Source organism: Argopecten irradians, chromosome 7, assembly GCF_041381155.1.
Source record: "Argopecten irradians isolate NY chromosome 7, Ai_NY, whole genome shotgun sequence".
NCBI classification, from domain to species: domain Eukaryota; kingdom Metazoa; phylum Mollusca; class Bivalvia; order Pectinida; family Pectinidae; genus Argopecten; species Argopecten irradians.
In genome coordinates, this window is record NC_091140.1 from 4182512 (window position 1) to 4197836 (window position 15325).

The following is a 15325-nucleotide window of genomic DNA, read 5'->3' on the forward strand; positions in this document are numbered from 1 at the left end:
ACCCACAAAGATATTGTGCAATACATCTTGTGTAAATGTCAGGTTAAATGTATGCCACAAACTATTTAGGATTAATTATCTCTGCTTATTACATGTACCAGCACACACACATTTACAGTTATAAAAATCTATATATGTAAATAGAACATTTAATAAAGAAAACTTTTGTGTAACTCTAGTGTTGTAATATTTGAGAGTATATGTATTAATAAACCAGAAAAGCAATAAGGTTGTTATGTTCTAAGATAAAAATATGAGACTACCACATAAAATACACAAAACCGTGGAAAATTCTATAAAATCGACAATACACATGGTGAATAACACGGTAGACAATAATTCGGCTGTCACTATAACTGTTGTTCGTCGACAGAATTAGGTTTACATATTAATTCGTGGTCCAAAACTGCAAGGCGATGTTTTAATGGCAAAGTGACGAAGTAAGCTACTATATATATATATATATCATTTAAAAATGACAAGTATGTAGAAACTTATACATATTTTTAATGTTACAAATGTTAAAGAATTGCAGAACTTAGCAAAATACCTCAAAGCTGCTAATGCAATAAGACCTGTATTAATCAATTAGTTATACTCTTCTGAGTGTAGTACTGTCTACCTGTATGTTTGCATTATATGGTCATTTGAATGTCATGTGTTACGCCTGTATATCCAACTGATGAAACAGCAGACTCAAAGTGAATAAAACCTGAAACTTAATGTATCATAATACTAATGACGTTTAAAGATGCTCCACCGACGACAAAGCATAAACTATACCCATCATTTAAACAATAACCTATGTTGAATCCTCATTATATGTCTGATTAACACAAAAATACATATGGAATAACTTATTTTGCTTTTGGTACATTATGTACATGCACAATCACTACCTTTTTGCTATCGGGAAGTAATAAGTTATTTCTGATATTTTTATCTTGAAATAAAATAAGAAGATAAAACTTTACTATGAAGGTAATGGTGTAAAGTAAGTAACTTTGTAAATGAAAAAAAAAACTAATTTGTCTGTTCCTGGTTTTGATTAAAACACATACTTATTTGTCAGCGATGGAGCATCTTTAATTTTACAAAACCTGACCTGTAAAACCAAAGGATATTTGTCTTTAGTCTAAAAAATATTAAAGATAAACTGTTATCTGTCGTGTTTATGAGCTTAGCTACAACTGGTATATTTATTTCACACTCCTCTTCTTTGTCAGAATCAGAACTTCGAAACTAATCCTTTATATTGTTATCGCCGACGTTGGAAATCTTTACCGCATTTTAGACTTTTAAACATATGTTACATATGAATAAATCAGCAGCTAAATTAAACACAAATCATTACATGTATATACAGAATTTTACAAGCTACAAATCCCTCGTGATTTTTAAACTCTTTTCCCTAATTATGTAGATATTATTTATCTTTATAAACAATGTATATAAAATAAACGAACATTTATGAACATGTATGAATAAGTTCAAAAATAAACACACATTAAGTTGGGTGCATATATGTTTACAATTTTGGTGATCGTGTAACCCTGCTATTTAAGGAGTGGCGATTAGAGGTTAACACGTAGCTTTACTACAAGATAGCACCCATATGACCACCTGACAACAACAAGAATAAATGTCTCCAACATCCCCCTCTCAGTTGATGACAGGGTTATCAAAAGAGCATTGGAAAGTAAAGGCTACACAAAATGTACACACGGTATTATGGTGTTATCTGTTAGTATGGTCAGCCTAGAAATTCCACAAACCTTAGTGTGACACAAACTAAAACAAAGTAGAAACAAGAAGGACAAAGAGTATCATATAGTGTACAAAAGACGGGGTATATGTGAATCTAGGTACAAACAAATGGACAGTGTATCTCACAAAACAAGGAGAAGGAAGAGTAAAAATGACATAGACTATCAGAGTGTTACAAAAGACGGGGTATATGTGAATCTAGGCACAAACAAATGGACTGTGTATCTCACAAAACAAGGAGAAGAAAGAGTAAAAATATAATAATAATCGGAAGAGGAAGAATAGCAAAAAAAAGAGAAGGTAGATGAGAAGTAACAGCAAAAAGCACAAAAGGTGATAAACAAAAAGCAACGGATTAATTTTTAAATAGACACTACAAATCAAAACTCTTTAAAGAAATTTGGCTTCATGAGCAGAAGTGATCATAAGACTCCTATTCAATCAAGGGATCAAGCAAATTAATGCAGAGGTCCCTACCCACGCCTCAACATCAAGGGGAGGGGAAGAAAAAAATATATCATAAATGTATAATGTAAATTAATGGCAACAACATTGTATTAAAATTATATCTCTGAATACAGGAACATATTAAAAAACCGGGACAAAAGATATAGATATTATGAATGGCTTAAACACCAAATATTTCATATTGATTTCTTCAAGAAACACACTGCACGAATGAGTTATACAATGCCATTCACGGAGAATTACATGAGTATGGATGTAGCTATAACAGTTTTGGAAGTAGTAAAAATTGTGGAGTTTCTATCTTAGTTAAACAAAATTGTAAATTTTAAAGCTTCAAATGAAGGAAGATATGTCTTAATGATTATGAAGATTGCCCATGCTTATGCACTTAATGGCGAAAAAAACATCACTCATATTTAAACAGAAAATAAAAACAGAAAAAAGTGGGATTAGTAATATTGCCAAGGGATTTGAATGAGAGTCTTAAAGTTGCATTTCTTGTAATTTTCACCATCACAAGTTCTCATAAAACATACTATGTGTGAATACGGATGCTAATATATGATGGTTCAGATCCATGAAAGCACCAATATACTATTTACATATCGGTAAATGTCGCATGAAATATCTCACGTTTTGAAAGAACCGCCACAGTCAACGCCATGTTTCAAAACTTTCGGGTAATATTGGAAAACCGAGGTGCATCACATGACCGACAGCGGCGATACTGTATCACGTGGTTGATTTCAGCAAATAGTCGTACAGATCGGAATAGATCGGAACAGTTCGGATACTTCCGAGCTATTTTAAACGTGTACACGTCAAAAATCAATATTTTTAATTTAATTGTTTAATAACTTTGCGAATAAGAACTTTACAAAAGTCGGTAAATATCGAAGGTTTAAGACTTACAGAGGTGGAGGAAAGTATCTAGAACACTTTTAATACTTTTTGTATGCCAAAAATACAACATTTTCCAAACCATACAACTTAACGAGAAATACAGGAAAAGTACCACAATAAGTTTCAAAATAAGAAATACATATGAATTAAAACAGATAAGGCAATCATACAAATTGATAGATATACCTGCATGGGATATAGAAATAGACAAAAATATCAATACGCATTGAGATGGAACAAAATCCTAGCTAGCAGAATTAATCCTTTTTGAAGAAATTTCAACATTTGTGAAATGTGTAGATATTAGACCTGCACCGATCAAATCAACTGATCACTAAGCAATTAGCTGATCAATATTTTGGAAAAAAATTAAAACAATAGCCCATTGAAAAAAAACACACAGCCAGGAACATATGAAAAGTATATACAAATATGTCGAACAAACACTAGCAGAAAGTAGTAAAGCAGGAATTATTGATAAAAAGCGAAACAATCAAAATTATGCAAGAACAGTGCCAAAGAAAAGATCAACCTGATAGATGATTTCTACATAACAAAATGACATTTCTGTTACAGAAGAAAGAGATATAAATGTTTTAGGAAAATGTTAGAACTATTGTAGATTTTTGTAAGACGAAAAGGCACGGTAGTACAGGTTAGAGCGTATGAAATAATGTGATAAATTCCATAGCAGTTTGTTATCATTTATGTTTACACACCCCAATATCTAAACATCTACGGCAACTAGCTCTGATTGGTCAACTCCGGCCAACATATCGTGAATCTGATTGGCTTTTAACTTCGGACTATTTTTTATTGCGCATTTCCTTTTAAATAGCATAGTATCTACTGTATAATAGGTAGTTGCTGTAGTATTAAAAAACAGAACATTGTCTCTAAATTTGGGCACTATGTTTTATGGCGGAAAGATATTTTGACACCTTGTATGGTGGTAGGTGTCCCTGCATGTAGACGAGAAACAAATGATGTCAATTTAAAGTTTTTAAAGTTTGAAGTTTCCCAATACTTGACTGTTATTATCCTGCTCATCTGAACTCGAGTTAGTTAATTAACACTGGTTTTCAAATTTTTCAAACCATTATAAAACAACAGTCACGTGTTCGGGAACCTCTATTTATACACATTACGTATAATATATATGTAGTATATCTACTCTTCATTAATTGAGTGAATAAACATTGATTTCTGTTTATCTATGCGTTATCATAAAATTATGAAACTTTAAGTCATTTTTTCTCAAAACTTTTGAAAATGCACTTACGACCTTTTTTGCCTGTGCTATTAATCCAGTTTCATTACGTTGTACAATAACACCAACAGATTATGCGTTCGTGTGTCCATTATTCGGTTCACAGTAATAACCTTCCTCTTGTTCGTTGGGTTCATAGATTTTTTTGACGAAAGTTATGCTGTTGTCGTTGTTTGGTTCATTACACCTGTGAGGTGTCCCAGGCTGTTGTGTTGAAGGAAAATGTGTGTATCTGGCATGTAATGGAGCGGCATCATTAGATGTTGGACATTTTCGGGATAAGACATGGCGACGTAATAACAGAACAATTACGGTAAAGGCAATGCCGATGGCAAACCCCCCAATAACAGACCCAACAATGACTTTTGCTTGACGTTGGCCATCTTGTGGTGTATCCGTTGGCTGATTACCCACAGTTGGAATATTTAAAGGTGACGATAGGTTTTCGAAGGGAAACACAGAAAACTCCGTCGTTTTCTGATTGACAGCTCCATCAGACCGAGGACTAGAGACCAATTCGGACTGATATGATAGAGTTGTGATCTGTCGTAACACAGACGTCCTCGTTGTTGTATTTAGAGATGAATTGATGCAAAGAGCTGGATGGAAAGTATCACAAGTAAAAGCAATTGGTTTTTTTGGTCCCAAGGACTGCTACACATTTGTCATTGGTGCTTGTTGGGGGGCCCCAATACATATAAGTCTCTGCGAACGTACCGATCCAGTCCGGATATATAGTATTGTCGGATAGTTTTATAACTAGTTGATCTATTACCAAGCTGTAAATTATGTTCATAGCATAATGGAAATATGTCGAGCCATTGTCGTAGTGTCCACACTTTGAAACCTTCATTAGAGTTCGGAAGTCTACATATAGTAAATGTTGCTCTATCACAGTCCTTAGCAACGTACTTTGGTGGATATCCATAAGGGTTGAAACTGAACTGCCAGACAGTCACCATCACCAGATATGTCGGTGTCATTGTTTTCCATACTAAAGTGACACATACAATGAGTAGTAACATTGTTGCTATCTCGAGCTGAGCCTCTACCACAATAAAGGTATTTTGTATTAACACAGTTCCCTGCCGCACACTCTGTTGAAATAGTTTTAACATCTTTGTAACAAACACACATTTTCTCTGTCAGTACAAACCTGTTAAAGTTACAATACCGCAAACAGTCTTTTGCTGGATTTGCTCGTGACGTCATTAATGTCGAGGTATAATTGTTCCTGAATATTCCGTGATGACATCCCTCGAAATTTATCCATACACGTTTGGCGTGCGCCCCTATCCATCCTGTCCAATGAGGATCCCATGACAATACCAGTTCCATGTGCTTGGCCACGTTTTCAAAGTATCCTTCTAATGCGAGCCCTGGCATCAAGCAATGGTTGTCATTATACGTGTCATACCATGTTTGATTTCCAGACAAATCGACAAAGTAGAGGTTTTTACAAAAAACCAATTTCACCAAGCACAGAAGAAAAGCATATTCGAGAATATACGCCATTTATTTGGGCGTTTAAGTCCTGGTGAATGATATAATCTTTCTGTTATGATATTGCATAAAAACCCAGATAAGTAGTGTGACTGATAGCACTGTTTACGTTATGTAGATATCATTGTTCACAAGGTAGTAGAGGTATATATTGATTATTTAATTCGATGCGTTATATTACACAAATCTTATCTTGATGTCGTTGAATTGTGTCGATCCTATTTTTTGTTTTGCAAGTAATGGTCAAATTAAATAACAACAATAAAATATAATACTTTCCATTTTATCCTTTTATGAACTGCTCTGGTTAGATTTCAGTCTCGTTTAAGTCTCGTTTCATTATAAATTAAAGAATTCGTGAGATTTTTAAAAAACGAATTTTTCTTTATTTGTGTACAGTTTCCGTATAAAAATATGTAAAAAAGATAAAGTTCTTTTGTTTGTAGATTTTTTATGCAAAAAGTTTAAGAAACTACCAATTTGGCAGCCATTTTGAAAAAAAGTGCATTTCTTTAACGTTGTAGTGAGGTTAAATTTCATCGCCTGCATGACGATAATTTTAGCTGTATCAAGTTCTGTTTTGCTTTAAATTGTAAATCTTTTTATGTTCAACTGTTATGAATACACATGCATTAAGCATCTGCACGAAAACTTATCATTCAATTTGAAATGTAGCCCTATCCTATATCTATTACACATGATGACTTCATCATTACAGTTTCTACTGTAAATTGATAAGTTGAGGTATACATTGTAAAGTTTTAAAAATTATAGTCGCAATGCATTTCTTTAAATATAACTAGAAAACAATTGCATTGTGTGTAATTCATGTGACTGAGAACGTTTGAGCTGGACCCTGCTGTCTGGCCATATACCGCTCAACGAGAGTATTACTATCATAATCAGAAAGGACTCCGACGCCTTATCGAATTTCTGGTTATAAAATGAATGCAAAAGGAAACAAATCATCATCTATATTCAATGTACAGTAGTTATTGACGTAATTGAAGGAGAAACGCATGTTAATGCTAGTGTCGTAAAAATGACGAGATTATCCGATTGTACCACTATCACAATAAAGTAATTCAAGAAGAAAGTGACCTTGTATATATAGCTACATGTCGGTCATTGAGATATTATCAAATTCTTTAACGGGGTACCCCAATTTACTGCAGATTATTATGTATCTGCATATTGCATAGTTTTCCGCCCAACGCTTAATGTCATATATTTGAGAGATTATTTGTTGTGGTTTTACGTCCTATCGACAGCCAAGGTCATATAAGGACGTGCCAGGTTTGATGATGGAGGAAGGCCTGAGTACCCGGAGAAAAACCACCGACCAGCAGTCAGTACCTTGCAACTGCCCCACAAATGATTCAAACGCGCGCGACCCAGAGGTTAAGGGCTTGTGGTAATATGTCGGGACATCTTAGCCACTCAGCCACCACGGCCCCTGTTTGAGAGAAAATGGCATGGGTTTCACTAACAAAGCAATGACGTCAAAAGGGATACCTAACCACAATGAAGCTGTAATATGCAAAATACTAATCGCCTGTAATTGGATGCCAGAAATTGGACACGAGAAAGGTTAAGAGGAGTCAGGGATTAATCAACGTTATCCATCCTCTTTAGTCGAATAATGAGATGATCAAGGCAGGGGGACTCATTTAAAACATTGTACACTGTATATGATAACGTAGATGGCGATCGAACTAACCAGACAGTTTTGTCGTCTGTTAAGTCCGTTCGATTTCCGCTCAGAACCAGCGCAAGATCTGTAGATCAAAGACATTATTAAACCGATTTTCTCAGTATGACCGAAATTTATAATAGATTCGTCAACCACAATTAAGAAACGGCTAGCACTTCTATTTACTTACTAAAAGTTGTTGATGGATGTATTTGTTAGAGTTGATATTGTTTTGATAACTTACATTTCATCTTAAGTAACTTGTCAACCTTCTATATTGGGTGATCGTGTAGTGGTTAAGCCACTCGCCTTTCACCTAGCCGGCCGGGGTTCGATCCCCGGCACGGACGTGAAAAGGTTAGGGGTCACCTGCCCGTCACGTGGGTTTTCCCCGGGCACTCCGGTTTCCTCCACACTAGATCCCTCGCGCGCTTACATCCGGGCCATCGAGAGTGATTTACATAAGTTATATAACTTGTTTCGTAATCGATGTAAAATAAATAAAGTTTATATTATATTAACCTTCTATATTCGAGGTAAATGCAATTTGATTTGTATCGAGTCATTTGCTAGACCATTTCACTTTTCATATTTCACTACGGAAATGGTAAAAAATAATAAAGAGAATGGCTTTGGTTCACATCACATGCTAATCGTCTCACAAAGATCACACCACAAATTATTATTTTGGAAGACTTTTTGCCTAACACCGTTGTCTATATCATCAAGCTGGTGATCACGTTAGTTCATAAGGAAAGAATAGAAGCCAGAGAAGGAGCCAAGTAGACCTTTAAAATCGATACCTTTGCATCCGTCATTTCCAGCACAAGAGCGTTATTAGCCCGTACTATTTCTATCTACTGCTGACAGACATCCTACCACACTCGAGGTCAAACGCAGGTGTGCATTAATTCACACCTGTTCGGAGAACCAGAAGTTTTTGACGTCATACAAAATCTGACAAAATCTGGTCCTCATAGCGTTCATCTAGTATTATAGTTGACATTATCAACTGTCGAGTGTTTTCCTGAATGACAACTAAGTGGACGATTGGAACACAGTCCGAAGCCATGTCCCAATAATTGATGACGCTGTTCTTGACCTCTGGCTAACCAGAGAAGGTCACTCAAAAGCATCAGGCCGGACACAAACGAAAGTCAGAAGGCAGTTGAGAGTGGTGATCATTCCGTTATTTGGCGATCAAGGTGCCGTTTTGATATTCGCCATGTTTATTCCTCGTTATAACGTGGATTTTTATGTTATTGCAATAATGCATCTTATTGCTGTGACGATATGCTGTCAAGGTAAGATAGTCAGGATAAAGTCTGCATCATCGTAATCAAATAATTCAACCAGTGATTTCTTACATGTTTCTCCACATTTTGCAAAGTACTGTATTTACTAGACTTCGGCTGAATTTGATATACCTGATGAAGATACTATTTACATGTGATTGTATTATAAATGACAAGACAAATAAAGCTAAGCTCAGTTGTTGGTTGTTGAATCAGGCTTTTCGTCCTGATAACGCCCGGGCTCGCCTTTCACCTAGCCGGGCGGGGTTCGATCCCCAGTAAGAACATGAAAAAGTTTAAAGGTCATCTGACGATCACATGTTTTTTCTCCGGGCACTCCAGTTTCCTCCCACACTTCAGTTTCCTCCCATACTTAGACCCCTCGCGCGCGGTTGCATCGGGGTCATCGAAAGTGATTTGCATAACTTGTATAACCTGTTTCACAATCGGTGTAAAATAAAGTTTATTTTTTAACACAAGGGCTCACTTATTGGCCTTCCTTGTATGCAGTGCAGTTTTTTGGGTAGCTGAATTATATCAATGATGTGTGTGTTTTTGCAATAGTGAAAATTGTTGCCCATTTCATAGCGCTGTCTCTCCCTAGCATACCGCCATTTCTAGTCCTCAAAGTGAAAATGAAATCAATCCGTGACGCCTATAAATGGAATATTAATACATGTCAATTTAGTTGTCAGGAATTCTTAGTATTCCTGAGAAGTTCTACTTGAATTGTACCTTTCCCGGTATTACCCTACGTTGCGAAAAATTCCTGTCATACATATTGAATATATATGGTCTATACCCTAGGAGAGAGTACAGAGAGCCCAAGTCCTCTGATGATTATTGGCGGTAAGGATTCCCGCAGTACCTCCTGGCCGTGGCAGGCTGGGGTGGTGGTGTCGAGGGAAGGGTTCGTGTGTGGAGGCACCCTGATAGAGTACGATACCGTCCTCACAGCGGCACACTGTGTCAGCGGACTCACGTGAGTAAATTATGTCCCTAGACTGGCCACCAGTCTCTTGAATATTAAAAAAAATCACTAAAATTTGGCTTGATCATTTTTGTCTCTACTACATGCCTGATTCTAGTTTCAAACTAGGGGGAGATAATCTAGTAAGAACTTCTGAGAAAACCTTATTAACAACTTAGGGTCTGGTGGCCAGTCTATTATGTCCACATCACTTAGAATATTGCTCGTACTTTCTTGTTAAAATTACACATGTACGACAGTTTAATTATGCATCACTTTGGGATGACACTTTATCTAGCCTTAGTGTTCTCTTTGCCCTATTACTAGTAGTAATAATTGTAATAGTAGTGTAAGTTTGTCTAGTATAGTATGTTCGTGACATGTTTAAAGCATATTTATGACGAAGTATACAAAAACGATATTTCGAGCAAATAGTTCTAGCGATATGATAAACCATTTGTACTAAATAAAGCATTTATCATCACATGACTTGATATTTTAACACCGGGTCAAAGCAGTCTCTGCTAGATATTGGGCATGGATGTAGTAGTAATAAAGGCAGGCGAACAGAACGGATAATTTAGAAATTGTAATGCCATAATGTCTGGTACTTAACCGAATTTTACTCGCTATATACTCTTGTCTCGTTTACGAAGGTGATCGCATGCCCTTCTCTCTCTCATTGGAATTTATTACAAAAGTGCACATCAGAAAGAACGAAAGATGGTTTCGGCTATGAATTTTAGATATTATTGTGGAAGCTAAATTTGAGTGTAAAAGCGTAGCGCGGTGTGATTAAAATATCAGTATTATAATATGAAGTGATATGAACATGTTTGATGTTCAGGTCAGACAGATTAACAGTTGTACTGGGGGATTACAACCGAGACGTTCCGGAGGGCACTGAACAGTACGTCGAGGTGATGGCCATGTCGTTGGTGAGTTATTCTATTTACAGTGACTGGCAAACAAGGTATGTCGAGTGCGACGATGTCCCCTCTTACTCATGCGCCACTTTAAGCCGATTGGAAAATCTTTTCGCACTGACAATAACTTAAAAGTCATAACAGCAACTCATTCCTTTTCAGATTTCATTTTTACGTACATGTCAAAGTTAAATTAATTTTGTTACTCTAAACAACAGTTTTCCGACGAAACTGTGTAGATAGTTTATTCACCATTAGAGATTGCGTTTTGTTGCGATGCTTATTATAAATTTGTAAACGATAAAGGACCACAAAGTGTATTTCTAACGGTGAAGCATATACGAATGTTGATGTCAACATAACAGAAATTTGAACTAAAAAATATTTCATTACCTTTTGTATTCCATCTGTGATAAGTTTGTGAGATTCAATATGTGTATAACATCAAGCATTTGATTTCATTTTTCACCAAAAAACAACATTGCTCTGAAACTGACTGACATAGATTTTTGACTTTAAAAGTCCTTCGATAAAGGTAAATTACAAGTCTTCTGTTGATATTTACAAGCTATTGTTGTTATTGTTAGTTGATAACTTATATTTGACAGCACCCGATGTATAGCGGTGATTTCCTGGCTGGTTACGACATTGCTCTGCTCCATCTGAAATCTAACGCCACTAAGACCCCCAGGGTAAGGCCGATCCCCGCCCTCGCTAAACGTAACCAGAGGATATCGTACAGGGACTGTTATATCACGGGATGGGGCGTGGTGACCCAGGGGGAGGAGGGTAAGGATGACAGGGAGGAGGTAAAGGAGGAGGAGGACACGGAAGAGGATAGTAAGCCATCGCTGAAATGTTCAAAAACACATTTCTTTTTATTCTTATTGGTTTCAGTAAAATAATTACTGACATGAAAATGGCGTCTTTTAATATAACATGTAAGGTTTTGTATTTCAAGTTAATTAGTTGGTTTCACTTAATGTTCTAGTTACAGCTATTGTTATTTAAGGACTGCTTTATTTGTACATGCAATGTAATACCTACTTTGTTTTTTTTTTTTTTTTTATGTGGGAGGGGGGGACCCAAAACACAAAACCAAATTAAAGTAGTGTCGATGGAGATCTTAGGAAGAAACACTCAGATAGGAAAGAGAAAATTTCTAAGATAATATCTTTAATCGCTTTTAATAATAATAGAATGGAGACATCATGTACCATTCCAAAGTCCTACCTGCACAGCAGTTTTAGTTAATGCTAAGGAAGCTTGCCATCACGTTACTTTCACAATTATATTGTTGTACTTGTTGTTTTATATATAAAGTGTATTTGTGACACGCTAAACAACCAACTTTAAATATGTTATTAATTACTTTCTTATCCTTATTATAAGATTGATTGCGATTTGCGATGATACACTTTTCAGGATATTACATATTTGCTTTTTCAGATACATCTCCGTGCAATGAACTGAAAAAAGTACCAAATGAAGGTAATATTGTTTTATAAGAATAAATAGTTTCATAAATAACAATTTCGATATTGACATTGTGTTTATCATCTGTATATACCAATAAACTGATTTCATCTACCTATACATGAAATAGATCTAAAGTGGTGTATGGCTCTTAGCGTTTGTTCGTGTAAATTTACGATCTTGTGAGAGAAATGGCACACACAATTACGAAAACCCTTTATAGACAAGCCTACACCATATTTTTCCATGGCATTTTTGATGGAGAAATATTACAGTTTTTCTTAAAGGCAATTAATAAAATTCTGTGCTTGGAATAGATACATCAAAGCCCAAAATTATCGATGATTAAGTTAACATTATATATCTAGTAAAAAGTTATCTTTGTACAATCAACCTTACATCCTATATTGTTAAGTATTATGGCGTCATATCCTTTATAAAACACTAAATCTCGACTATAAATAGATTTACACGTGTGGCTTTTATTGTGTTTCAGTGGGAGACTACGGTCAGTTGGCCACACGCCTCCAGGAAGCTAGCATCAACATCATTACCAACAATAAGTGTAATTCTAAAAGGTTCTGGGACGGAATGGTCAAAACAACCAATCTCTGTGCCTTCTACAAACATACAGCCGCCTGCGAGGTAAGCGTACATTCACATATGGTTTCCCTGAACTTCTTCGTCAGTAACAATGTGTTATAGATTTATCCGGCCACAAACGAAATAATAAACAAGTTGTTTTATATGTAATATTCCATCACATTTAAGTTACCTGCTCCCACTAACCCATATCATATATTTTGACATCACGTTCCTTATTTGTTGTCATTAATGTTACATACACCTCTAAGTTGCCCAAATGATACGATTATCAAATTTAGTTTCTTGCATATCAATTGAATTTTTTTAACCACAGCTCATATAATCTTGTCCCAAATGAAAACACCAGGTGTTTCTAGCTGTTCCCATTTTCCTTTATAATACAATATTATTATGGTGCAAAATATTAACATTTATTGGCGTATATGCATTATTTAATTTTGATTGTTTTCATCTAACGTTTTTGCAATTTCGTTATTATATATGCTTAATAATGAAATGTACGAGTGGTTAATATGTCACAAGCTAGACCTGTTCGAATCCCATGTGGTGAATTTTCCGGGTTACTCTAGCTTTTCTCCGTTAGTTAACCTTACACACCATAAATGACCCTGGTTGTTAAAAGGTCGTTTACAGATCGGTTCACTTCCTCAGGGCGATTCTGGTGGTCCATTGGTGTGCAAGAGGAAAGGATCTTTTGTTCTAATGGGCACGACATCGTGGGGGGCAGTGTCCTGCCAGAATATACCCGAATACAGTCTTCACTAAAGTAGCCAATTACTTCACGGTCCTGGATCCTGTATACTGAATAGCGAATAAATAAACAACAAGTGGTCAAGATCATTTGTCTCTGTATGACCGGCCAAAGGAGCATTTGAAACACGGCCTCGTCGCTGCTAAGCCGACAAAGTCATAGAAATCGGTATAAGAATATGCATATCGAAAAATAATTCGACAGATGTGCAACTATCTGCAGTTTTCCTCTCCATCATTGTAAAAAACTGCGAGGAAAATCTCTAAATTTCGTTAACTTCTTGGTTTGGACGAGCACTAATTCACTGACAGATTTGATTGTAAATCACCCATATGAGTACTTTCTGCTGCTGCACTTATAAGTTATGCACTGAGGCGGTTAGTTAACTGTTGACAGAAATGCTAATCATACTAACATTTAACGAACTCCCTCTCCAAGCATGGTGTACTTGTGTATCGATTCTGTAAAAAGGGGGGGTGGGGCGGTATCCTACGTTACCGGTTGATAAAGGTAATAAGACTCCCTAACTAGTGACTATCCTTGGTGTACGACAATCACATAAACTTATGTAATGTAGAATATACCAACGTAGGGTTAGACTCCGACAATTTTGGTCTCTAGCACATCAGTGATAAGGGTGCATACGGATCATTCACTTTGTGGGTCCCTAATTGACCTCCGACAAATCAGACCCATTGATTAAGTCAATTATTTAACGTATATCTTGACGTAGGTGGGTTCTTCATATGGCAGCATGATCATTGTCCCAGTTTTATTTTCCTTATTGTGTGTATATGGATTGTTTTTGTAAATTAAAGTTATAAAGATAAACATATTTCGTATAAAAATTCTGCCGTCTTGGTCTACTCTGTTTGTGTCAAAATTCAATAAAGAGAATTTATCGATGTTTACAAAAAATATCTGCTATTAACACATTGTTAATAGTGGCGTAGACTTTTGCGTCCTCTAGCGACAGGGACACATAATCTATAAACCCAAATCATAAATGTAACTGGTATGAATTGTCCTCTTTAGATTATATCACATGTCCCAACTTTCATCAGGACAATTCTAATTTTTTTCGGTATTAATTATAAACTCGGCTGAGGAATTAAACTTTGCTCCATTGAACATTTTCTTTTTTTAATTGTGCTAGTAAATTCATAACATTTCATATCACATTTCGAGACTTAACGAAGTTCATTTTTCTTATGATAGCAACGGACTTACCGCAATCTCATCCTTAACTTTTAATCGACTATGTTTCTCAAACTCGCTTTATGGACACTTATCGCATTGTATTTATTTTCCAGAGTCGTACAATATTTTTGTGAAAGTAATTATGTAGCCAAACTTCAATTCAATAAAAAATACACGTATGAAAGGTATTGGATGTAGTTTTTATTTCTAAGTTACAATTGGAGTTATACAGATGTTCACGACTGTTAGTCTAACTGGGTTTATCCTACAAACTATCTTATCTACGTTTCACATTCCTAATCGCTTTCACAGAACGCTATGAGGAGTAGTCACTAAAGACGATATTTTATTTGTGTAATATAATATCTTTTAGCAGTAGATTAGTCTAAATGTTACCAGCTGCTCGGTTACGTGTGAAATTTGATGTTCTTCTCATTTCCAGAATATTTCCTATATAAAAAGGTTTTTGTTTCAGATTGGTTAATGGGATCTTATCA

At 35.7% G+C, this 15325-nt stretch overlaps 1 protein-coding gene and 1 pseudogene across 1 annotated transcript; one reads left to right on the top strand and one right to left on the bottom strand.

Annotated features, from left to right (window-relative positions):
* The window catches only part of LOC138327324 (heat shock 70 kDa protein 12A-like), a 117785-nt pseudogene that overhangs the window by 46821 nt on the left and 55639 nt on the right, over positions 1–15325 (bottom strand).
* Positions 8875–15312, top strand: LOC138326731 (chymotrypsin-like elastase family member 1). The gene is made up of 7 exons (XM_069272746.1): positions 8875–8908; positions 9707–9881; positions 10717–10807; positions 11404–11635; positions 12245–12286; positions 12768–12916; positions 15304–15312. The coding sequence occupies exons 1-7, from the start codon at positions 8875–8877 to the stop codon at positions 15310–15312; spliced, it is 732 nt and encodes a 243-aa protein (XP_069128847.1).

What these genes read in the sequence shown, in the direction of transcription:
- LOC138326731 (XM_069272746.1), top strand. Translation starts at nt 8,875, where the DNA reads ATGCATCTTATTGCTGTGACGATATGCTGTCAAG. An exon ending in AGGTGATGGCCATGTCGTTG is followed by an intron (nt 10,808 to 11,403) that starts GTGAGTTATTCT and finishes TATATTTGACAG; the next exon opens with CACCCGATGTATAGCGGTGA. An exon ending in GGAGGACACGGAAGAGGATA is followed by an intron (nt 11,636 to 12,244) that starts GTAAGCCATCGC and finishes TTGCTTTTTCAG; the next exon opens with ATACATCTCCGTGCAATGAA.